Source organism: Sphaeramia orbicularis, chromosome 22 (genome assembly GCF_902148855.1).
Source record: "Sphaeramia orbicularis chromosome 22, fSphaOr1.1, whole genome shotgun sequence".
NCBI classification, from domain to species: domain Eukaryota; kingdom Metazoa; phylum Chordata; class Actinopteri; order Kurtiformes; family Apogonidae; genus Sphaeramia; species Sphaeramia orbicularis.
This window is the reverse complement of record NC_043978.1, coordinates 30,822,255-30,849,337: the sequence shown is the minus strand read 5'-3', so window position 1 is coordinate 30,849,337 and position 27,083 is coordinate 30,822,255. Positions and strand designations below refer to the sequence as shown.

General features: G+C 34.8%; 1 protein-coding gene across 1 annotated transcript; it reads right to left on the bottom strand.

Annotated features, from left to right (window-relative positions):
• Positions 1–1,185: 1,185 nt before the first annotated feature.
• On the bottom strand, positions 1,186–26,502 carry LOC115413229 (phospholipase B1, membrane-associated). Its single transcript, XM_030125963.1, is given in 40 exon segments — positions 1,186–2,301; positions 2,416–2,490; positions 3,966–4,061; positions 4,154–4,258; positions 6,030–6,111; positions 6,295–6,389; positions 6,496–6,561; positions 9,057–9,137; positions 9,245–9,296; positions 9,391–9,490; positions 10,306–10,349; positions 10,438–10,505; positions 11,133–11,191; positions 11,271–11,331; positions 11,511–11,588; positions 11,695–11,766; positions 11,846–11,941; positions 12,028–12,132; positions 12,264–12,345; positions 14,714–14,814; positions 14,962–15,027; positions 16,072–16,152; positions 16,581–16,632; positions 16,778–16,886; positions 18,085–18,128; positions 18,250–18,323; positions 20,471–20,529; positions 20,620–20,680; positions 20,767–20,853; positions 21,460–21,528; positions 21,898–21,951; positions 22,085–22,189; positions 23,428–23,500; positions 23,608–23,669; positions 23,842–23,907; positions 24,772–24,820; positions 24,900–24,954; positions 25,510–25,544; positions 25,648–25,749; positions 26,498–26,502. Coding segments are annotated over 40 exon segments (3,042 nt in total). The 3' UTR covers positions 1,186–2,085.
• Positions 26,503–27,083: the final 581 nt, after the last annotated feature.

Here is a 27,083-nt window from a genome sequence, read left to right as displayed (position 1 = left end):
TCTTGATAAACCTGATCTGCAGTAACATATTTGAGTGTAAATCAATTGCTAATTGTTATTAGACTGTAATTAGCAGGGATTTTTTAAACAATTTTGTTTTTTTGGCATATCTGAGTGAGTAATAACTAGTGTTATTCTCCTGAGACCCAGGAGAGGAAAAGTTTGGACTTTTTTACATTGAATAATTGTCTTGGTTTGGAAACAGCATGATGCAACACTTTTTTCAGATAGATTTTTTTTTTTAATTTATGGAATGTCCTTTGCAGTGACAGCATTTTGTTCTGTTTTTGTTTTTTTTGGTTTTTTTTTCATAGATAGATAGATAGATAGATAGATAGATAGATAGATAGATAGATAGATAGATAGATAGATAGATAGATAGATAGATAGATAGATAGATAGATAGATAGATAGATAGATAATAAAGCTGTCAAACTCTTGTCCCCTACAGAGGACAAAAATGCATTGCCAGGTCTCAGGAGGTTCTAGTATGTTCAAATGTGAGAACAGATTAGCAGTACTTAAAAATGTATTTCATAGTTTTCACACAGTATGTCAGTAAATGCATGGTGTCCAGCTGACTGGACATTTTTGTAACCCCATGAAAAATAGGTTCATAAAAAAAAAAAAAAAAAAAAAAATCAATCACATTGCTTTTTTCATACCTAAAGAGGAATAAAAAACTCAGGAAAAAAATCTTGATTAAGGTTCTCATAAATCATGCATGAAAGGGTTAAAGTGAAACTGTGATTTAAAGTGATTTAAAAGTGAAACGGTTTGATAATGAACTTTCTTCATCCTGTAAATTCATTATAAACATTAATACAAGACACCTATGCTGTTCTGAGACAGATGTGTTAAAATATCTCCCCCTTCTATGTTTTATCAGTGAACTCTATGACTTATGATAACAATAAAGAATACAACCTGGTTGACCTGCGCTTGATTCTTAGCAGTCATTTGTGCATAGATGGTTTGTGCCATTTATGTATTTATGGGGTTATACAGGCTACTGTATTTCTTCTGCGACCAGATAAACACTATCAAGTGTTCTGGACAAGCATCACTGAATATGTCCACAAAGACAAGCTTGTTTTTCCACAGGAGTAACATCAAATGACAGGTAACATTGCAAATAATTTATTTCAAAGAACCATAAAACATTTTTTAGTAAAGGCACCATTATTTAAAACATGGACACTGAAAACACACTTAGTCACAAAACAGAAAAAACGGTGTTAGTGAACTTGCCTTGTTTTGTAGTTTTTAAGTTATTATAATTTCACATAATTATGTTTACTTTACATCTATCATGTGTGTACATTCATTAAAGCTCTTACATTCATTTCAGACAAATGCAGAGTGTTTTTCTATACAAGATTCATCTAAAATTTGTTCTACTTTACAAAGAAATTTCATAACAGCAGTAATAAGTTAATATGCAGTCACTATGGATTTGTAGTGATGGTTTCATCAAGGTATATCAGATGGAGGCAAAATATAAAGCTAACAGTTATAACATTTAAATTCATCTTAAAGGTACAAAATGAAAATTTTGTGTGTGGATGTTTGCTTTTTGGATGTATTTCTAAACTAATAAAGTTGCCTACACAAAAACAAACACTCCAATACATGGTTCATTCAAGTACAGAACAACTCACAAATCATACATTATGAACCTTTGAAGATTAATGTTATACAGCTATAGAAAAAAATATACTCAATGCCAAACTTAACTCAGAATTTAAAGGTCCAGTGTTTAATTTGCAAAATCGTTTAATACTGAGGTTAAACGATTTTGCTTTCAACTACGCCTCCCTAACAGTGGCTGAAATAAACCCAGAAGGTCCTTGTTGGAGCCTGTATTTGTCCATTAACGCTTCTTAACTCTGATAAATGAGCAAGTATTTTTGAGGTACTCTACCCACTCAGATAAAACAGCTCATTATACATATTGTTTTCGATTTGTATACTTAGACTCCCATAATGTCCAGTAAATCCTACACACTGGACCTTTAATATTGCTTTTGTGGTTAAATAATTCTTCTCCTTACTGTTAAATGCAAAACTACAATAAGAATCTCTTTAAAACGTGGTGGCCTTCATCTCAACTGCAGCACTCTTCTTCTTGTTTCTTTTGGCTACACAGGACAGTAGGAGCCAGGTGACAAACCAGCCAATCATAAGACCTGCGACAGCCAGCAGAGCAGCCAACCACACAGGAACACTAGTAGAGCAGCAGCATGGGGAGATGGGGACGGCTGGGAAGCTGTTCCCTTTGGTGAAGATGTAAGGATGCTCCTGAAACACACACATAGAAGACTCTTGAGTCAGTTGCATCGACAAAGTGCACAGATAAATCACAAATTCGTCAACAGTAACATGTGGGATGTGCTTGTGTAGAGACTCTCTTACCTTCGTGGGGCATGTGATGTCATTTCTTGCATTTGTGAAGTTGTTGTATGTCTGCTTTTTTCCCACTGGCTCCAACTAGAAATAAAACAGAACTTTAAAATACCAGATGTATAACATGTAGTCAAAGGGTGAAGTAACAGACATATGTACTTATCCATAAGTGAAGTTTTCAGGTACTTATACTTGTCTTTACTATTAATTTTTTCCTTTTACTTTCATGTTTTAACCCAAGTGTAAACATTTTCTATTTCTTGCAATTCCATTCATTTGAAGGGAATAAATGATTATTTGTATTTTTCATTATTGCATGTCTTCCAAATATCTAGACCACTTTCCACCTAAATGAATGGGATAATGCAATATTTTTCAACCTTGGGGTCGGGACCCCATGTGGGGTCGCCTGGAATTCAAATGGGGTCATCTGAAATTTCTAGTAATTGATGAAAATTAAAAAAAAAAACAAAAAAAAAAAACAACCTACTAATAAAAAATATATGGTGAGTGGACAGAGACAATCCCAATCCATAAAACACATGACAAACTGTGAAGCTGAAACTGAAGCACTGTGGTACTGTTTATCTTTCAAATGTTCATTGTGGTCAGTTTCAGATGCTGCAGCTCTTTCATAATTCATAGTTTGAGTTCTTGTTTGTTCAGTATTAATTGTCAGCCTTGTAAATCCAAGCTGGACTGATTGCACATATCCTGACCAAGGAAAATCAAATTCTCACTTTGTGCAGTAATCTACACCTGGCTTTTCTGCCTCCATCCATAATAATATACATTATATAGACTAAATGTCACCTAAAATTAACATTTATTTGCAACATAGTATAGCAAATTATTACATGGTCAAAAACAAACTAATTTTTGCAAAAAAAAAACATGTCTCTGTTCTGAATGTCTGGGGTCACCAGAAATTTGTGATGTTTAAAATGGGGTCACAAGCCAAAAAAGGTTGGGAACCACTGGGATAATGACACATAAACAAGACAATCCCTTAGGATAGTCATCTTTTTAAATCACACATGATAGACGTGATTAGACAAAACAAGACATAAGAAATTGAAAACAATGTCAAAGATGAACCAAGAAGATATTAGACAAAAACTTCCTAAAATACAAAATTGCCAAAAATGTTGTAAAAGTTGTAACTTCATGAAAACAATGTAAAAGATAAAACAAGGAATCTGATTTGCACAGTTACAGTCACGTTAATAATAATAATAACAATAATAATAATACATCAGTTTTATATAGAGCTTTTCTAAGTACTCAAAGACGCTGTTCATGTTTTACTAATATGACATGAAGGTACAGCACAGAAATCTCTGTCAAAGGTCCACTTTTTACTTTTATTCCTTCAGTTCATGTGATGGCTTGTACTTTATATTTCTACTGTAGTTGAATCAGTGCTTTCTGTTTTCTTATTTTTTACACAAGTATCTGTACATGTACTTGAGTATGAATGTGCATACTTTTTCCAGTGTTGCGTGTATTTGGTAACATTTGAGCTGAAGGCTTTTTCCTCTGTCAAACACCGTTCTTACCATGTTATTCCACAGAGCTGTTGCCATGCTCGAATGTCCCCGTTCACTGAAGTGGAAACAGTCTTCAGAAAAGTATGAGGCGTCAGGTCTGCCATCCTGGAGGACAAGGAATACAGTGGGTTTGGAGGATGTTCTGAGAAGGAATCTCAGCTTACACTTCTACAGTTAAATCACAAGTTTGTACATACAGCATTCAAAGGAACAATGGAGTTCTTAAAAAAAGGTTGTATGACCACAGCGAAGTCTTCTTTGTTATCATAGCGGCCACTGTACACCAACTTTTCAGTCTCAATCTGGAAAAAAAAAGAAATGTTCATGATAAAGCAAAGTACTGATCCTTTCTTATTGATATGGTTGTATATACAGTATATGTATGTGATTATTGAGTGTGTTCTTCTATATGTGTGTGTAGGGGCAGTGAATGGGAATGGTGTTAGAAGGTGGGATTTATAAGTAGGTGGAATACTGTAAAGTAATGTTAAAACTGTATAAAATATTGAACTGGTTTTTGTTACTACTTGTTTTTCTGTAAAACTTTAGATAACATTAACCTGTCCGGGGACCGCAGGTGGAACTGAACAGTTAACACAAGTATTTTTCTGAGTTATATCTTTCCTGTTTTTTACATTAATGTATTATTGTGAACTGTCTCTGAATAAAATAAAGAAATTACCAATTACAACACTGTACTATTATATGGATAGTAGAATGTGAAATTAAGATAAGATAAGATAAGATAAGATAAGATAAGATAAGATAAGATAAGATAAGATAAGATAAGATAAGATAAGATATTCCTTTAATAGTCCCACAAGGGGAAATTCCAGACTTACAGCAGCAATAGTGGAGTACAAACAAAGCACATAAGAGTAAAAAAAGAGCAAAATTAAAAATGAAGACAAATCAAAAAGCTATAAATACTATTTACAGCTTTGCACATGCTGATCATACCACAGGTTGGATAAGGGAGATACTCATACATACACCTATACATATGTTCTCATATATGTGTGTATATATATATATATATATATATTTATATATATATATATATATATATATATATATATAGACATGTATGCAGATTATACATATGAGTATGGTTTATTGCACAGAATTTGCACAGAATTATTTGGAGCAGTTTCTATTGTTGAGCCTGACAGCTGCAGGAAATTGGCACAAATACATAAAAATATGTTGTTAACAAAAACTAAAAAAGCATTTAATATGGATTTACTAATTGTACAATTGTGGGAGCTGATATGAACATTGATTTCTTTTTGTTAATTTAGTTTTTGTTATGTATTCCCTTTTCAAGGCAGAGAAACAGAAATCTTCATTATAAAAAAACACCTAATTTGTTTAATATCATTTAGTCTTTTCATCACTCTTTTGTTCAGAGAGGATAAATAATAGTATTTTAAGTGTTTCAGATGCACCCAAATACATTTTTTTGATATTAAATTAGATGTCCTTTTCTATCATTCATCATTAAATAAAGGTAATTTTGTTCCTATATACCACCACAGTGGATTTGATATAAAGCACTGAAGATGTGATTGAAGTGTTGACTGACAAGTGTTGACTCCCTCAATTTTCAGAGGCTTCAAAGTATAGTTGCGGAAAAAAATATTAGACCACCTTCATTTTCTTCAATTTCTTGTTCATTTTAATGCCTGGTACAACTAAAGGTACATTTGTTTGGACAAATATAATGATAACAACAAAAATAGCTCATAAGAGTTTAATTTCAGAACTGATATATAGACATTTTCCATTTTTTTCTTGATAATAACCAAAATCACTTCAGTTCTTACATCAATATCTATGGCATTGTACTGCCAAAAACAGTGCCTTCAGGCATTCTGTTTTATTTTCTGTCTGTTTTAGTCACATGATACACACAGGAGTTAGTACTTGATTGTACAACCATTGTTTTTGATGACTTTTGATGGTCTAATCATTTTTTCCGCGACTGTAACTGGGCAACTGACTGACAAGCAATTGTCCAAATACTTTTGAACCTGACTGTATTCTAAATACACTCTCTGTATATGTACTAACCTGTAGCTCTTGATTAATCAGTTTTACTTCTGCTAGCTCAGGGGAATGATCACTTGGTATCAGGAAACATGAGCAGACAAACCTGGGGGTGAATGGAAGAAATAAACAAATTTTATGTTTTTTGTCAGTGTTTTATACATAAACAGAACTAACTATAGAGGGAAACAATGTAGGACTAGAGAAGGCTTTCAGTATATTTAACTTTCGTTGTTGGGTTGATTAAATATGTAATTGGTATTCAGAGTGTTAAGTGTTATTGACTCACTGTTGTAACACATTGCATCCCAGACTGTCCTTTTTGATTCTGCGAAGGCCTTCAATTTGTAGGATCTCCACCACATTGACGAAAATCCTGGGAACCTGCAGCCAGAATGTAGGAACACGAAGGAATAAAATACAAGTTCAGTTGTAGTTTGATTGAAAACAACATGGAAAATAATCTCACATTGAAGTATTTTCAGTTTACCTCTTCATATAGCATATCCAAGCTTGTCATCATATGATGGGTGTAGTTCTGAGGTGACAAAGTAGCCTATAGTTTAAATAACAGAGTAAAAATAAAGGTAGACTCAGTTCATTGTTTACGTGTTATGAATTTAGCATAAGCCCATGATCATACATAAGAGCGAAGTCATATAAACTATGGCCCTGTTGAGGTAAAGAAATACAAAATGTATTCAAATTCAAATTAAAACCTCTAACATGTTCTTTATTCCCCCAACTTTTATTCCATGTGTAAGACACTTTGGTACAGAAATAAAAAAATTATACACATCTACATTTTGAATTTTAATCCAGTAAAGCACAGACTACTGATATTTTAGAATAATTTATTTGGATTTTAAAAGAACACAAGAAAATAGAGACTGTGGATTTATATTTTCTATTAAAATTATTATATGATGCAATGGATCTTTCTTAAAAATCACAAATTATTTGGTTTGATACATAACATTTACATCACAGATAATATAAAAGTAATTAATGTTCTACATACTGTATATGCCAAGTTAGTGCAGATTCAACCACAAATGTGATAGGGTGCCCCAATAACAGGATTTCACATTCAGTTTTTATAATAACCAATTTTTAGTCTGTGTACTTAATCATACTCCTTATGTACATATTATACTGATGCTATTCATATTCTGGGATAAATTAGACTGTGAATACTTGTGAATACTACATGCACACTTGGCTGTTGTTGCAAATGGAGCATTTTTTTGGGCCCAGATATGTGGGACATGCTTTTGTTGTGGTCACATGGTCGCTATTTATGGTCACTTGGAGTAAAGACAAAGATCCTCTCTGGTAGAGATGGATGATTCAAACAAAAGTCCACATTTCTGGTCATAATGAGAAATACAACTACTATCAAACAGTATGACAGAGGATATCCATAAAGTCTAATCTAATCTAATCTAATCTAATCTAATCTAATCTAATCTAATCTAATCTAATCAACAGGTTTTTTTTGGAGTTTTTTGCCTGATGGTGTGGTATAGAAAGGCAGAGAAATATCCAGTCTATAACCGTTTAAAGGCAAATACAATACAATAACTGGATCCAAAAAGTATGAGACATTTAGCAAATAGGGCAGATTACTAACATACAAAGGCTCAAAAAACCTACTTTGATTAAGCTCTGGGGTCCTGTCATTGCTTCACTAGGGCACTGAAGCCAAACAACCAATACAGGCATTTCAAAAGACAGACAAAAAAATCTTTTGAAAGTTGTGACAATGCATCTTTGAATGCATTGACTATGCATTGACTATGCATCTTTAAGTGTTAAAAAAAATATGTATATTTTTTGATGTGATCAAATATCAAGCTGACCTTTTCCAGAAAGTGTTAAGGAACAAAAGAATGATGCTGCATTCCCACAGTAGAAACCATGTGAAAAACATTATTGTCAATGCGGTATGCAGGGTTGCATGTAAACAGAATTATTGGAGGAACATTAATTTTTGTTGGGCATGTAAACTGGTTATTCAGAATACTGTGTTTTTCAGAATTAAGGAAAAACCTGAACATTAGTGTGCATGTAAACATTGTTTTTTTGGGGGGTTCTTACCCTGGTTTCCCCTGCATTGAGCTGTCTCATGATATCACTCTCCAAATGGGACTATGCACTGGACCAGAATAATCAAGCTTTGTGAACAGCCCTCCCCTAATTGTTTTATTGTGTCAGAGTGAGATGAGAGCAGACATGGTTTCTTTTGAATGAGCACATTCTGTCAGTTTACCCCTGCGACACAAAGCGCCCCCTCCCTCCCCCCTACCCTGGCCTCCGTCTGCATTAAACAAGCACATGGACATAGTGACAGGCCTTGTTCTCTAAGAGGCATAAACAACATCCAAGTCAACCCAGACTCTCTTCATCCTGTCTCCGTCTCTTTCACCTCGCTCATTTCACCTCCATTCTCTCCATTTCCCTTTTTTCCTCCGGTTCCATTACTCTCCTTGCGCTCCACTGTGCTCCCTTTTAATGTTTGTGCTTTGAAGCAGAATATCAAAGCACAGCATCAATTTATGATGAGCTCTGAGACTGTGGTAGTGACAGCTTACTGTTAGTTGTTGCTTGTGCGCTCATACATGTTGCATGGCACTGGCTCCTTTGGTTGGTGTGGGTTTTTTTGGCTACAAACTCATCCAGTTTCCTTGAATGGCATGGATTCTTTTTGCAACAAATATATGTGTTTTTAGGGTAATTTGATCTAATACTGACTACAGCTTCCATTTAATTCTATATAATAAAATCACTTATTTTGTACTCTCAAAATATCACACTAAATTACCTTTTTTAGATTTCCACCCACCAGTAAGATTACTCTAAGATTAGCAAGGCCACTATATCCAAGAAAAGAGTCCTTACCCTGGTTAACCCCATCACTAAGGGATGTTTAACCACTGGGCTACAGCATGAGCCTGTCTTTACTTAGTGTGGTTAGAGCACTTTTAAAATATCCTTCATCAATCAGATCATCCCATGCATTTTCTAAGAATACATCTCACAATGACTCACCCGGTCATTGCAGTACTGACACAGATCATTGCCTCCAATGAAGAGGGTCACCAGCTTCCAGTCATTCTCAAAATCTACAGACTAGTTCCATTAGAAGGATGAGAGGAAGGACAACATGATTATTTTCAAGATATTAACAGAAAACCACTGCATTGTAAATATGAGTTAAGACAGGATTTCAACCTCACCGAGTCATTTTTCATGGCATCAATCAGTCGTCTGACTTGCCCTGGGATTCCTCTGCATAAAGTCAAAGAGTATTATGACTTCACAAAATGCTTAAAACATGTAGCACAATAATACTTGATCAGTACAACCTGATTCTGAGACTTACGCTATTTTAGCCCCTGATACAGCCATGTTGAAGTTAGTCCTCTCTTTACCTTTTCCTAGTGACATGCCTTTGATGGAAGGATTGAACTTCTTCAGGATATCTGACATAAAAATACAATTGTGTGAAGAGTACCGGAGAGGATAGCCTGGTTCCGCTGTAAGAGATGTGTTATTGCACCATCTAGTGGCACTTATATGCAAAGATGATAAATGATAAAGCTTTTCCCCTAAATCAGTTTTGTTTCTTGAACTGGTTCTGTTTGGGAGTCTTTGAAACTTGGTGCCATCTAGTGAACCAAGCCACCTTTCCACAGGATATGACTGGAACTTTCCTGATAATGGAGGGTAATGCATTATGCACAATAAACAATAATATGGTAACATATCAGATATTACAGTAAAGTACCACATCTGTCTTCAGCTTTTTATCTGTAGTCCAAACAGTCTTTCTTTATTATTATTATTATTATTATTATTATTATTATTATTATTATTATTATTATTACTATTGCTGTTGTCATTGTTATTATTATTATTATTATTATTATTAGTAGTAGTAGTAGTAGAAGTAGTAGTATTTTGCTATTATTTTGTTAAATATTTGTTCTTGCAGTCAAGTGAAGGCAGCTATTTTCGTCTTTTCCTTAAACTTACTAGATACTACATCACTGGGTTCAATCTGTAGTTATCGCACATTCCATTTTCCACGTGTTTATCAGATTTATTTTTATTGTCGTCTCCATTATCGCTTTCTGATCTGTAAAATATAACAATATGATACATATGTGAAAGTTCACACTTCAAGGGAAAAACAGCTTTTTTTTTCCCAGCTGGGACTCAACATTGAGGGTGTAATTTTGGGTGAAATGCTCTAAATAGTTCAGATGTTGAGAACTCACAGAGGCTTTTGACTTACTGGGTAATGTGGTGACAGTTTCCAGACTTTTATCTCCTCCAATGCTGGTGAAAAATAAAACAATAAAAGTGGTCACAAAGCCATGCACATGACTTCCATGTGTGTGCATTGTAGTCATGTGTGGCCTCTCACCTCCATGATACTCCTCTGTACTCAGTTCGCAGCTGAAACAGATTTTTTGCTTTTGCACCAAAACCAGTCTATAAGGAAAAAGAAACAGTCAGAATGTTACACTATTATTTTTACCTAATAAAGTTTTCAGACTACTCACACATTTTTCATTTCATACAATAAAAATAAAAATACTGTTGCACTAATAGAGAACATATGGTTTTATTGTGAAGCTATGAACTATATAATAATAAAACACTGATGTTTATGTTAATTATGCGATAAATTCATGATTTTTTTTTTTTTCAACTTTCCATCCATTAGGACTGTGCAACAAATTACTAAAAAGTGCAAAACAAAACTGACAGTAACAATAACCATATAATAATAATAATAATAATAATAATAATAATTGTTGCTAAATGTGCAGATAAATGTATGTAAATGTATATATTCATATTTTATAATATAGTAGGTTTTTATTTATTTATATAAGCTAATTATAAATCATAGTTCAACAGATTTCAGGTAAAATATGTAAGATTTGTGAATGGAGTGTGCTTATATGTAGTTTGTGTTAGAGTATGTGCTGTGTATGGATGTTGAACCTTTTCTGATGTTAGCCAACTCCATTACTAAGCTACTGGCAGCTAATGCTACTGTTGTAGAGGAGCAAAAGGAGGCTTTTTAATCATTTAAATGTAAATTGAATGTACCGTTATGGAATCTCCCAGAGCAGCCACGATTTTAATGTCTGCTGGTCGTAACCTGTGAACTAACAAAGGACACACATGAGCAAATTTTTCAGATAACCCTTCTTTTTTCTTTAACAGACTGTTTAAGTAACACCATACCTGAAGTGGGAACAGACTCAGACGGAGCTGTGTCAGTGCAGGAAAAATCACTTCCCCAGTTCTACAGACAGACAGGCAGACAGACAGACAGGCAGGCAGACAGAGAGAGAGAGACAGACAGACAGACAGACAGACAGGCAGACAGACGTGTTTTAGGGTCTCACAGTTTCCATGCATTAATTTTAAATCCTGGGAATCTTGAAGTTGGGTTTTGTTTGCAAGAAAGAAACTATGAAGTACCTTATCTGGGGCAGAGGTGGGTGGAAGGCCTGCAGAAGTATAGTTGCTGTTGAAAGCAGTCCTAATGTATGGAATATCCTAGTAAGAAAGAAGTAATTGATTTAAATAACAAAAAAGCTAATATATGTAGTATTGATTGAACAGTTAATGCAATAAAAAATAAATAGATCAAACTTAATTCTACCTCAGATGGACACTTCAAATCAATCCCAGCGGTGAAGTCTTGGGTGTAAGTCTTGTTACCCACGGGCTCAAACTAAGATATTGTTATCAGTGATTAGTTTTACACATTTAGTTACTTAAACATGGTGAACAATAGAAATGTGATGATGTACCATATTGTTCCAGAGAGCACGAGCCATGAGAGTGTGAGCCTTCTGACTGAGGTGAAAACAGTCAGGTGAAAAGTACGACCGATCAGGATGTCCATCCTGAAGGACGAGAATGGGGTATTTGCAAACACCAAAACACATACTGGATTAAATGATAAAAACTAAAGATGTGTGTCAGTTCTTACCTCCAGGTAAGGAAGGAGAACCTCCCTGAAGAAGGGCTGCAGTACCACAGTGAAGTTGTTGTGTGTATCATAACGTCCTGAGTCAATGAGCTCTCTCATAGCACGCTAAAGGGGAGAAATGTTTGATTAGACTGAGTTATTAATGTAATTTTAGTCCCACAATCCTCACAGAACTACTTTAACCTTTAAAATTGGTGTTTAAAAACTACATGTCATTTCTCTTCTCTGTTCTGTACCTGATAGGCTCTGTTAAAGTCCTTGACCATCTGGAATTCAGAAGATCCAACTCTAGGCTTCAGTATACAAGGGCAAACTAATCTGAAATAAACATAACAAGTATATTAAACAATGTCACAAATTATTTTGACATACACTTTTGTTTTTTATTATTGATGGGTCAGTCTACAGAAACGTCCACTTTTCTTAAAATGTAACATAAATCTTCAGAAAATAGTTAAAACTGACATACTGTAGTTAAATAATGGAATAATATTGAACAATGTACAAGTCTGAAAACAACAAGCATGCTGATTATTACATGCCCCCAAATTCAATGCTACATAAAGCAACAACAGGTTACTCTATCTGGTCATAAGAACACTTTACTTAAATAGTGCTGATTCTGAGTTCACATAGTTAAGGATAAAATACGTTTACATGGCAAAATAAAATAGTGGTAAGCGATTCACTGGGTTAAAAACACAAAATATAAAGATGTAAGGAAGAGTCAGGTCATGATCAAGTACAGGAGTGGAGCAAAAAGGGACTGTTGTAGAAAATATGATCATCAATATTCAGAAAGGACAGAGTGCAAAAATCCAACAGCCAGAAATGAGTCCAGGGCACGCTGATACAAAAATAAAAGTTCTTTATTATCTATAAGGACACCATCACCAACACATTTTCCTCTACCTCTTTTCTATGGAGGGTAAATCACCGTAAACCCCTGACAAAATCGCCACCTCATCATGATAGAGGGGTTTGTAAGCCAGCATGATGCTAGCATGTCTGGCAGTGTGCATTTGATGGCTACGCCTGCACAAAAAACACAGGAGGATGCGCACCAACCACCAGCAGTAGTAGCAGTGGGCTTGGTGCAGTCAATGGTAGTGGTCTGATTCCCGGATTAAAAAACTGGCTCTTGTTTGTAACGTGGAGCCTTAAAGATGGTTGTTTATCTAATATTATGGTAAGAAAAGTAAGTGGTTTTACCACATACTATATGGATCAAAATTTTTTGTACTCTTCTATGAGTATAAACATGTTTAATTATGCATATGTTGTTTCTGTTCTTGGTCATAACTTGATCTCATGTTTGATTGGACTTTACTACAACACTAATCATTCTTCATATTTTATTTACATCATATATTTTTTTAGAAAGACAAAGAAACCCTTGAGGTCTTACTCTATGAATTACTGTGGTGTTTGGAATTCTATAAACTTCAAGTATAGTGTTTCTATTTATTTGTTTATTTGTTTAAAATTGATTCCCATTAGTTGCTACCAAGGTAACAATTAGACTTCCTAGAATCCATCACTTAAAATAGCACATACATCACTCTAATGCATACATATAAAGAGAAGTTTACAAAATAGGCAACAGTGCCTTATAATAAAACATCTAAAACATGTACAAATGTATTGTAACTTATAAATGTATTTTAAATTTGGACAGATTCTTACTTAGTCTTTTCTCACCCTGCTGTCAGATTCTTACTTGGTTCACGTTCAGACAGCAGGTCTTAATGCACAATTCGGATTTTTTGGTAAAATCCGATTTTTTGGTGTGCTCGTTCATATGACATATTAAATGCGATTTCTGTCAGTTTTAAGCATGAACTGAATGCGACCCTGAAGTGACCCGGATGCACAAAAGAGGTCCTGACATAATACGTGACCACGCAGGCACGCACTGTGTTTACAGAAGTAAATATGTTTTTCCCGCTGCTCCTCCTCCTGGGACACAGATTTATGTCTGTCGCATTTCAATGAAGTAAAGGTCGGATAAATGCGACCTGGCCATTCAGACTAAAGTCGCATTGCAAAATATCAGATACGTATCGGATTTAGGACCACATATGAAAATGGCCTGGGTCGGATTTGAAAACATCAAATTTTCACTGTTCAAACTGTCTTTAAAAGATCAGATACAGGTCACATTTGGGCAAAAAAAATCAGATTTGGGCCACATTTGCCTGCAGTCTGAATGTAGCTTTAGTCTTTTCTTAAGAATAATTCTAAAACTTCTTACATTGTTAGATTTTTTCACAGCACAAGGCAACCTATTCCACTGAGTAGCAGCTCTATACAAGACCGTTTTCTGCATTACACATGTTCTAGCTGCAGGAACAACTATGTCACCATTTGTCCGTTACCTGGTAAAATAACCATATCTATCATCCACATCATTTATTTTTGAATGCAAAATTCTAGGCTTCATATTGATGCATACACTATAAAAAAAGACCAAGAGGTTCTTTAACAAAATATTCTCAACATGTGGCCAAGAGAGCTTTGCGCATACTGTCTATGCTTATCCTTACAGGGCAGTGCAGAGCCAGTCAGGCAGATCTGTTTTATAACAGCTGACACTTATAAATGTCCTTAGGAGCACAAGCAACAGGGAAATAAAAATGAACATTTCCTTAGCATGACCTTTCTCTTACGACCAAACATTACTAACTTGACAAACCAGGTGGGACAGCCCAGAGTGTCATCCTCGTGCAGATCGCGTAATGGTACAATGTTTAACAGCTCCACTAGATTCACAATGGCACGAGGCACCTGTGTGGAGAAAAAATCAAAGCTTGTTGTAAACGATGTCTGTAATTTGGTTTATGGCTTTACAGTTGCTGACATACAGTGACGTTGTGATGTTTGGACACAATGTTTTTGACAGTAAAGTGCAGAGAGATGAATGTGAGAACGTACCTCGTTGTGGAGTATGTCCAGAGCTTGACGAATATTACCAATCACATTTCTGGGTGAGAAAATAATCTGTGGGAAATATATTGGGTGAAATCAGATGCAAGTCACGTTCACTGAGCAAACTATAGAGTACACGTTATTCAAGATGCATAAATGTGAAAGTTTTGGTGATCATCAGCTTTAGATAAGATACGATAAGATAAGATAAACTTATAGTGGGTGAAACAACCTTTTATTACCTGTATAATTACAAAACTTTTATAGTCTAGGTAAGGGAGATGACTTGAAACTCAAGATGGAGAAGAATGATGTTATCATGTGAATTCCATTAAGTGGCTACAATGTGGATTTTGTTTTAAAGTAATTAATACAGACATTGATGCTTTCACAATAACTTCAAAAAGTCATTCTAATATTTGCAAGTGAAAAGGTTTATCTTTATAAATAATTAGACTCTTTATCTTCCAACTATGCATTTAATCCCCAAAGACCTAAAAACATTCACCGTCGACCACAAACATCTGCTGATCTACAATGTTTAATAACTGTTGATCCACTAATCCTATCAATACATTGAAATAACTGAGGTAAAATACAGTTTGTCAGCTTTTTGTGGTCATCAGATAGGATTCATTTGGACATTCAGAGGCTCTGTAGTGAACGTGGAAACACCGTCATCTTCTGCAACATTGATTCACCAGTTAAACCCAAGTAGTTTGACAAATGACAGTGGATGGAGATGCTTGTTGATAGATATATGTTACTAAAAAAGTCACTTTCTTCAGTTTTCTCTGGTCTGGTATAATAGCTTTTGAATTTACTCTGAGCTTTAAAGAATATCTGCATGATCAGTGAATAAAATATAGAAAAACCCCTGATTTACACTGCAAAATACAACATGCAGAGGATAACATTACAATAAATCCTGATCAGTTACTAAGGAAAGGTTTGATGTTGAGAAAAAGGAATTTGGAAGTGGACACAAAAATATTTCTAGGTCTTTAAGGGTTAAATAACTGATGTAAATTTGAGTACCGGTCCTAGAATGAAACAACTTGTAACAAATTTGTAATGGCACAGAAAGAAAAGTGAATAATGCAAGTAGAGGCTTACAGTGTCAGTGCAGAAGTCACATATGTCATTGCCTCCAACAAACATGGTGATCACTTTCCAGTCGTTGTGGAAATCAATGCGCTGTCACAAATATAAATAAGATGTGAATGTACTGTTCTTTGTGTACTCTGAGTTGGTAAAAGTATTGCTTTAGACGGTTTTAGAAGTTATTGTGCTGGGTGCCAGTCGCTGGTTGACATTAGCTAACTCCATTTCTACGCTAATAACAGTCTCAGTTGCCTCCATCTATTATACCAGTCTCCATACTGAGTACAATGTGGAGTCCTCAGGTATTTTCTCCAAATAAAACCCTTGTCTTCACCCCTGAGTGTCTGTCTTTTGCTCCTCTACAGTGGCAACAGTGAAAATACTAGATACTGTTAAGAAATGGAGTTAGCTGACATCAACCAATGACCAGCTCTGAGCACAAAACAGACTCAAAACACACCCAAATATTTCATACAGAATGTTTCATTTTGCTTTACTAATTTAATGATTTACACCATTACCTTATCATTTTTCATTTTGTCCACCAAAGTGCGCACCTGGTTCACCATATCACTGAAAACAAAAATTTTTATGGCAAAATATTAGATGTGTTACTTTTGTTTATTGTGCCAAAAGGTTTGAATTCCTATGCAGAAACATATGGAAATAAAATTTAAATGAATGAATGATATGAATCACTGTAGATAACAGGGCTGACCGAGTCTTGGCTCCTGCCACAGCCTGGTTGAGGAAGGCCTGAGGTGTGTCTTGTTTACCCACTCCCACTGAGAAGCCAGTCAGGTTGTGGTTGAACTCTCTGAGGATATCTGTTATCATAATCAGAACAAGTCACGTTGGTAAAGGATTCTGACAGTACTGAACACAGTTACCTGTAAAACATCTTAACTCAAGCCTCCCCTGTTTTGTTTGATTATATGTTTGTTGTACACTCCAGAAAATCTACATGCTGCTTCTGTAAAGAAGCAGGAAGTACTGGAAAACTTAAGCTCAAGTATAAGGATTGTGAACATGTGTATCATGTGGGCACTCAAGGCAGTAGTTAGCTTAAAAAGGGAATTACTGTAGATAACAACAAGCAACTCCAACACAAACTTAACACAAACCTAATCCTAACATAAGCTTTAGTAAACCTCTAGTTTAAACTTAGTTGTCAAAAAATGTGTTCCATGATTTATATCTTTTAAAGTACTGATATTTTTGCTTTTTTAAATGGAATTCTGCATTTTAAAACATTTCCCTGTGGTCTACATAAACTATAAATGCAATGCTTGGGTCTGAATTCTTCATTAATTCAACTCCACAGGTCCATCTTCAACCCTATTTCTGAGTAATGACACCAGAAAGGTTGTTTTGAGCGCTGGCCCTTTAAATGCAAATGAGTCACTTTATGCCCCGCCCCTTCCAGGTTGTTGACGGTGCTTCTCTGTCCCATTCAACCACTTGTGTTTGTTAATACAACTAACAATTGAACATTTTAGGTAATCGGCTTGAAGTTTGGGCATATTTTAAGTATGGACTACAACCGCTGCTGCTGACAAACAATTATGTCGTACTCAGAGAAATGCTCGTCGCATGTCTTGACTTTACATGTGCAAATGTCATGACGTAACTAGTTATAGACACAATAAATTAAGCTGGAACTAAAACAGGTTGTAGAAATGCACTCGATTTTTGCCAAAATTAATATAAAGATAGCTTTGCAGCACCTGGAGGGTTCAAATTCAAACTTTTGGAACTATTAGGGTCCAAATACACAAATAAATGTATCAAAGACTAATAAAAGTGGATTTAGCAAAATATGATCCCTTTAAGTAAGATGTACAGTATTTTAGCATCACTTTTTAACCTGCATGTATGAGGTCTGTATGATCATAAATAGGCATTCAAGATGTTGAAATTAAAAATAGTGAAACAACTATGATACACAGGGATGTAATGTCTAAAAAATACAACCAAAGGGTATCACTATGTTATTTTGTTTGAAAGCTGCAGAAACAAACATACTTGGCAGAGTGGTCACGGTGCTAATGTTGGCGTCACCACCGATGCTGAGAAGACAGAAAGACTCGTTTAGGTTTAAATGCAGATCAGTAAATAACAGAACCAACTATTTAAGTATTTTCCCACACTGTCAGCATGTGAACAGAGGTATGTTTCAAGTTATCTCACCTCCATGACAGTCCTCTGTACTCGTTAATCACTAACAGAAGGTTGTCTGCTTTTGCACCTACGCCATTGGCTGCCTGTGGAAACAAGTGGTGTGAGGTAGTTGCATCACAGTGTTTAACAGTGGTGTTACAGTAGTGAGTCAGTTCGACAAAGAGGACCTGTTGTACAGTTACTCAGTATAATACAACAATAAGCCAAGAATATTCTCTCTTGCTAGGTTTTTAGATGCATCCACACATCTCACACATCCAATGATAGCAATTAACACTATGTATTGTGAATAGTATGACCGAATTACTTAACTCATACAGACCCAAACATCCACCATCAACCATAATACCTGTTGATCCACTAATCCTATCAATACATGTAAATAATTGGTGTAAAATGCAGCTTCTCATCTATACATAGTCAACAGATATGACCCATTTGGACGTTCAAAGGCTCCGGAGTGAACATGGAAACACAAATCATCTACAACATTGATTCACCAGTAAAAATCCATGGAGTCGGATCAATGACAGTGGGTGGACACACTGGGTTTATGTTCAGTTATTGACTTCTTTGCTGAAAAAAAAATCAGTTTTCCTTCATTTTTCTTTGTTTCTAATATAATAACCCTCAACTTTAATCTGAGCTTTTTATGAAGCTCTATATGATCAGTAAATTCAATTTGGGAAAATACCAGATTTATACTGAAAAAATGCAAAATACAGAGGATATTATTATAATAAATTATGATACTTATAATTATGTCACTCAAGAAAGGTTAAATGAAGAGAAAAATTCATTTGGGAACTGACACAAAAGTAGCACTGGGTCTTTATGGGTTAAAGTTTAGACTCAAGGATGAACTGAAAAGTAGCCAAAGGTGAACGTCACTGTAACATATAATGATTTTTGGTCATAACTGTAGAATTCAGATCAACTTGCAAGGATAACGGATGCATCTGACTGAACTTAAGGTTCTTGTTCCTTTAAGTGAAGGATGAACTCCTGGATAGGAGGAGCTTTGTACCAGGACTTGTTCTTTTTTCCTACAATACCACTTTAATTCACTTATTTATTTTCTGTAACTGCCAAAATGCAAACGCCTTGCATTTTACTGGAGTCATCTAAATAATCAGTATTGACTGGGTTTTATCTTAAGGAAAACAACATAACTTAATGTGATACTTCTGATTCCGATTCTACTCAATGAAGCATTCTCTACAAAGGATAAAGGGCAACACTGAAGTAACGTTAATTCTATGAATTAAATTTTGAAAATATGTACTCTGGTTTTGTAATTTTATATATGCTATGTTTGTAGAAGGGTGTTAAAACTGGTCTTGGACTTTGTGCTATTTAATGTAAGTGTTTTAGTTTTGTGATGTGACTGAAAATGATGCAACTGTTTATTTCTTTATGAATCTGACTTTGTGCCATATTTCACTTTCACACATGTAAATCCACTCTGAGTTTATGAAGAGAATGAAACTCCACATGCTGATGATCTCTTCTTCAATAAATAACAGACACTTTAACAAACCCCCAACCCCCCCCCCCCCCCCCCCCCCCCCACCCATCCCATATGGATTTACTGGATTTTGTGCAATAATCATTTTATTTTATCTTGCTTTTAGTTTTAAGCTCTTATGACTTTATTTTTACTTCTACTACTTTGGTCTTTTTTATATAACTATGTAACTTTTATATTTATATATACCTGCACATATTTTTTTGTATAGTTGTTGTGCTGTGACTGTGGATTTTATGTGAGCTTCTGGACACCTTGAATTTCCTCCATGGAGATGAATAAAGTATTGTCTATTCTATTCTATTCTATTCTATTCTATTCTATTCTATTCTATTCTATTCTATTCTGTTCTGTTGTAGTGCTTTCCCCCTCATATCTTTTTTGTTCTTTACTATATGCCTCTACTGTTTTTTAGTTCCTTCAACATTATCTGAGTGATTATAATGCTTTAAAGCTTTTTAGTTAAGAAATACATAACAAGCATATGCTACTATGCTGCAATTCATTTCTCAGTATTCGGTTACAATGTTATTACAGTTAGTAATTACACCTGCTAATCTGCCATCTTTAGTGGCAGATTCAGTACTGTCTAAACTTTGTTACGTTTGTCCACACACTGAATAGATATTTAATAGTCTGTGACAAGTATGATGTTTTTCAAAATGCTTTATTATAAAACTGTGAAAAAAGCAAAACACTCACCGTGAGAGAGTCACCAACTGCCGCAACCACTTTGATATCTCCAGGTCTGAGCTCATGAACTGTACAACAGAATGGATATAAGTGGTTGAGTAACCATACAATTGACACACTGGGCTGTCTCATAAAATTAAAAAGTTATTTTTTCTCACCTGACATTGGTGTAGAAGGAGATGGATGACGGTCTTTGCAGGGTATCTCAGTACCCATGACCTGAAAACACACAGCATTCTCCATAAATTTAACAATAAACTCTAGATAATATAGTGGAGTTAATGAATTATGGAAGAAGGTCTTACAGGATCGATAGGTGTAGAGGCTTTACTGTTTACTTTCTGCTCTCTATCAGGGGGAGAATTTACATCTGTCCGCAGATAAGGTCGTTCCTGAGACAGCCAAGAAAAACAAGTATCAGATACAGGATCTTGAAAACTGATAATTGCACCATTTTGAAGTTACTTCTGATATAAGGCGTGATACACCATGCTCTATCTAAAGGTCACAGTCAAGTGGTTGCTTTTGGGAAATTTTGTTAATTTAGACCTTATTTTGTTTACTACATATATTTTATATAATCTTCCAAATGTCAGTGTGCTCTTGCTTTTGTAGCATAAAATCAGAATAAACTAAAATTTAATAAAACTATGCAGTATTGAGTGTGAAGGATATCTAAAGAACCAAAATGTGCTCATGGTTTTGAGCAACAATGCATCTTTTTTTTTAAAATTTCCATAGCTTTAATGCATATTCAGAATACCAAAATTATTTGTGTAAAAACAGATAAATAAATGAATTACATTTTGAGATTCAAAGCTATTTATAAGCTATTAAGGACATCAGATGTTCAAACAAATCATACTTTTGATCAGGTACAAAGTGTTTCAATATGACGGTTGCTTTATTACTGGATAATCAAAATGCTTCGGCAACAAAATAAATAATTTTGGATTGGTCTGCATTCGTTAACTGTGTTTGGTGATTCCGCATCTCACAAGTGAAGGGCAGGGAATCCTGATGATGCTGCTGTCCTTGACCTCTGATTGATGGGCTGGTGGCTGAAGCTGAAGGCAGAAAAGTCAGGATTGGTTATGATACTGGATTTAAGTCAGACCATGCTATACCACCAATGACCATCACTGGCAGACAGCAGTGATTACACAATTCCTGCATCTAGGAATACAGTACATGTGGCTTGAGCAAAGCTGGAGGAAGTTCTCCTGCACTGAATCCTAAAGTTAATCTTTACATCTCTTATCTAATCCTTGTTCAGAGCAATAAAAGATCACTGTAATTATCTCTGAGTCACCACAGTGATTCTTTGCTCAATTTGCAATGGGCAGCACATCAGATCAATTTCAGTAACAGTGGAAATAAATTTTAGTTATTTTCTGCATCATCGACTCTCCATAACTGAGGTTGCTCAAACTTACCATGTTTGTCCAGAGCTGAATGGCTATTTGATTTATGTTGGACATGGCGTTCACCTTAAAAAAAAAAAAAAAAAACACGCACAAGATTTGTATTGTGAGACATGGAAGAAGGGCTGCATATCTTACAGCTGGTAACCTAATTACAGGACTGTGTCTTTTAAATGAAGTCTTGCATTCCTCTACTTACAGAACCTGAAAAGGGATCAGAGATAGCTGGAGAAGGATGCAGCATCACAGAAAAGTCACCCCTGTTTTGCCACTTAGGATTTTCTAAGATGTTATTTAAAGAATCCTGAAATAGACAAATCAGTAACAGTAAAAGAAAGAAATATGTCAGTGGGGTGACAGATGTGACAGAAGTAGCATCATTCTTCATCAATAACATGTCACATGTTAACACTTGGCCTGAAAGCTGTTTTGTATTGTTGGTAAAATATCTCATTCACATGCATAACTAAATAAAACCCTGTTTCATAATAACTGGGCAACAAAACAAAATGTCATAATCATGAAAACCTGCTGTAAGATGGCAATTTCAGAAAAACATCAAATATGTGTATTGAAATAAAGTACAGCTTCTGGTTTGCACATGTTGTAGCTTCATCTCCAGCCATACTGTAATTCCATAGTTCTGGGAGTTGCTATCAATTAAAAATTTGATCATGAAGACTAAGGAAAAATAGGTGATTGTGCCTATGATATGAAACAGTAAATGAAAAAACACTATGCTTATTATATTATTCACCACTAGGACAGACAACTGTGATCTATCAGCTACACAGTCTTTGGTAACTGGATCAAAAGAACTTGGCGATCCTGGAAATGTATGATTTTGTCATTTCAATCAAGCCATTTTTTGAGCTTTTAGGCTTTATGTTATACTTAGAAAATAATTTTCCCATTACTCGTGCTTTCTACTTAAGTGAATATTAAGAACATATATAAGCCACCAGAAATCTATGTTATGTTTCTCACAGGCTTGTTTCAGTTGTTTGCTAACTATTAGCCCTCTAGCTAAGTGCACAGGCTAAGGGATGTAGCTAATGCTGTGTTAGCGTTAGAATTTAATGTTATCAAAAGGCTATAATAATGCAATGAATACATTCTACACAAGCACTTCTAGGGATAATATATGAATACGGGACTTTTTCATTGACTACTCGTTGACACTGATATTTCTACTTTGGTTTAAATAGACTTAGATATATGTCATGTTTCACACAGGCATGTTTCTGTTGTTTGCTAACTATTAGCCCTCTAGCTAAGTGCACATGCTAATTTCGTTAGCAGAGGGATGTAGCTAATGCTGGGCTAGTGTTAGCATTTAATGTTATCTAAAGACTATAATAATGCAATACATACATTCTACACAAACACTTTTAGGGATATTACATGAATTCGTTACTTTTTCACTGACTACTCATTGACATTGATATTTCTACTTTGACTTAAATAGAGGGTTTTTCTTTATTTATTTTTATTTCTTACTTAACTTCCAGCTCTATATTATAATATTTCCCTCTTGCTTACCTGCATTGTTTTTAGAAGAGTTGCTTTATGCAGTCTTTGGTTTGTGTTTATATCTTTCATGCATTCACATATGCTATAAGACAAAAAAGAATATCAGTGGAAAGTAGTTTTTACACTTTATGGTCATGTTGCTCAAGTTGCATGTAAAAATAAATGTTGTCAAAATATTTTAGTAATAACACTCACTTGTTCTGCTGATCATATACGCTCCATACAACAACATGAACCAGGCTGTGATGCATCTGTAAACACAAAACATGGACATTTGTGTTAGCAGCTATTAGTGATATTATTTCTTACTAACATACATACATATATATATATATATATATATATATATATATATATATATATATATATATATATATATATATATATATACATATACACTATTTAACCTAAATGACATTTTACCTTTTTATACAATATGTGAAGGGCTGTGTCTACTTCCTGGATTGCCGCTCTAACATCTGCATTGACCTGAAGCGCAAAGAACAAGTTAGACTCATGTGTTAATGTGCATGTTCTGATTTTTTTTTTTTTTTTTTGTAGTTATGACAAACTTACAAGAGGTGAACAGGCACATATAGAATCTGCTGGAACAAACAACAACACTAACTTCCAGTCTGTGACCTGCAGCAATATCAGAAATAACAATGTTTTAGTAAATGTGAAACTTATGCATACTGAGAACACACACTGATTACATACATAAGGTAAAATATTACATACAGTAATAAAAATGTTGAGCATAATCAGGCTGCAGCAATTATTATATAACTGAATTTGCCAACATACATGTACTATCTTTATCAGCTGATATGGTGCCAATGTTGTACATTATCGGAAATCCAGAGGATGTGTAAATGTGTTGACATTGTGCACATTAGGACGGAGTTAGACAACAATTGCTCATTCTGTTTAATAAGATGTTAACGCAGAAGATACTAAGGATCATCAGCCTTTACAATCTAACGACCTGTTTATTTGTCCAGAGGAACCAAAATATCTACACTGATCTGCAAAAAATAGTTGAGCCATTTGAATCCAAGTACCTCATACTATTAGTTAGTCATCAACATCACTAATAGGTGTAAATGAACATTCATATATTTTATCATAAGCTGGCGCTTTTGCAGTAGGTTATTCATGATTCTGTGGTTTGTATTTCTAGAATATTTCTGTGACAATTCAGTGTTTCAGGTGCATTTCTAAGAAGAATTACAATGCAGACAACAAATGTAGCATATGTAGCATCATTGTGAGAATAACTTTTTAATTAAACTGTGAGACCAAACCCCTTCCGAATATATTCTCAGTGTTTTCATGTTAGCCAATGTATACCTGATATGAAAGGGACAGAGACAGTTCTTCAGCTTCCTCCAGTAAAGATCTGCAAAGCATACATTAACATATAAAACATGCAATGTGTTTCTCTGTAAGTGTATATATCATATTTATGCATGTGTTACCTGGACTCCTTCACATGGTGAGTGATTACATCAGGATTAAACATGGACAGCAACTCTATTTCAAGACACATCCAAATGACACTGTAAATGTACATATAAGCTGTAGGATGTGACTTATTTTTTATTTTGAGAATTCACTGGTTGAGTATAATGCTGTTGTGAAAAGGTAAGGTTTGATTGGTTTCAGTTTTACACACCTTTCTGTAAAATGAGTGTCAGTGACCTCTGTTTATTACTCAGTGTCTTAGTCTTAGAGATAACTCCACTAACAATAAGCATATTCTTCAAGGAGCATAATCTTCAAAGAATCGGTAACTGATATTTCATGTGAACTCAGACCTTGAACTCCATTCTCTATGTGAATATACTATGAAGTCTGCAGATCCCCCTGTAAAAGCACATGTTTATTGCCTATTGTTTCTATTAAGACTCAGTTTGAATGGTAAAACTATTATATAGGCCTATATATATTTATAATAATCCTAAAAATACTACAACATATTACTGATCATATTTTATCTACCATCCCTGTGCTAGTATCACATGTTGGAAACATCGTATGCCTTCAACTCGTCACTACAGATAATAAAGTTAAGGTTCTTAGACTTACCAGATATTCTGCTGACCACTCTGGATGCTTCATCCCTGATAAAAAAAAAACAAGAACAAAATGTCATACAGACAGTTTCAAGATATTCATTTTAGGTTTATTTCTCTGAAATACTTATGTGCTCATTTGTTCGCGTACCTTTGAGAAGACAGCATTCCCAAAGTATAAACAGCCGACACATCACCAGGTGTGAGAGTATGCACTGATGAAGAAGCAATGAAAAATAATACTGATACAGCACTGGGACATGTACGATAAATAACATCAGCTAATATTTATGTTAAACCTTTGATGCAACAGAGGTCAGAAGTGATCATGATTGTGCAAATTAGTTTAATCTTCAAGTATTCCTCAATTATCTTGTATTTTTATTCATCACATATCCTTATTTTCATTTATCTTTTTTTACTTTACTGAATAAAAGGGACCTGACATCAGCAACTGTGCTAACTCCAGCGTATTTATGACAATCTTGTATTGTTCATTTGTTAATATACACAGTCCCATTCAAATAAACAAAGAAAATTAAATGACTTCATTCGCAGGGTTCATATTTGAGTGATTCTTTGCTGAGGATTCTTGACAAACCAGTAAAAACAGTAAAAAAAAATAAATAAATAAACAAGACAATCCAAATCACTCCTGAAATAACAAGACTGCTCAAAAGAGATCACCCATGCTTGGTGTCCATTCAGAATATCTAACTCCATTTCCCTGTGAATTAAGTTTTTATAAGAATTCCACCTGCTCAAATATAACATGTAGCATTTACTTTATATCCTAATAAACAGAAAGACACAATTAAACTTAACCACGCACATGAATCCTAATGCTTGCCAACGAATGAAGATAAGGGCATTACAGTCAGTTACTGAGGTATATGGTGTCGACAAAGGTGGTCGGATAACCGACAGTCGGTGTTTTAAATCAGGTTCATCCCCAGCCATTGTATGTAACCAGTTATCTGTAGTGTTCCTAATAGCCTGACCCCATGACCTATGACCCCATGAACGACAGTGTCCTGATGTTCAAGTGTTCTCCCATACAGAGCACACATATTTGACTCTGTATTCTATCTCCTGGGCATATGTCAGGCAAGAATACTGCAAACATCAACTTTAACTGATCCTGTGTCCCCCTCATAAAAGGTGAGACGTAACATTCCTGCCTACACATTTGATGAAGGGGCCCTCAGTACTAAACCTCTCTGTAACATTAGTGGGTCCCCACTAGGGCATTAGTGTCTTCAGATCAACTTATTTGTCAATACATTTGAAGTCGAGTCGACTAGTCATGTGATGACGTCATCACATTGACAGCGGAGGAACAACACAAACACACAGCTGTTCAACAATGAGCAACTATATGAGCCCTCCCTCTATGTATATGTATACAAGCAAGGAATGGATCAACATGTAAGTATGAAATTGGAGATTGTTACTTAAACACAAGTAATTAAAAATAAAGTTGTCCTCCAAAGGGGGGGGATGGTGGCGGGTTTAAGAAAAGAAAAAATATAAATAAATAAATAAACAATGAGCAACTTTTGTTAATGTTCACTCTAACATTAACAA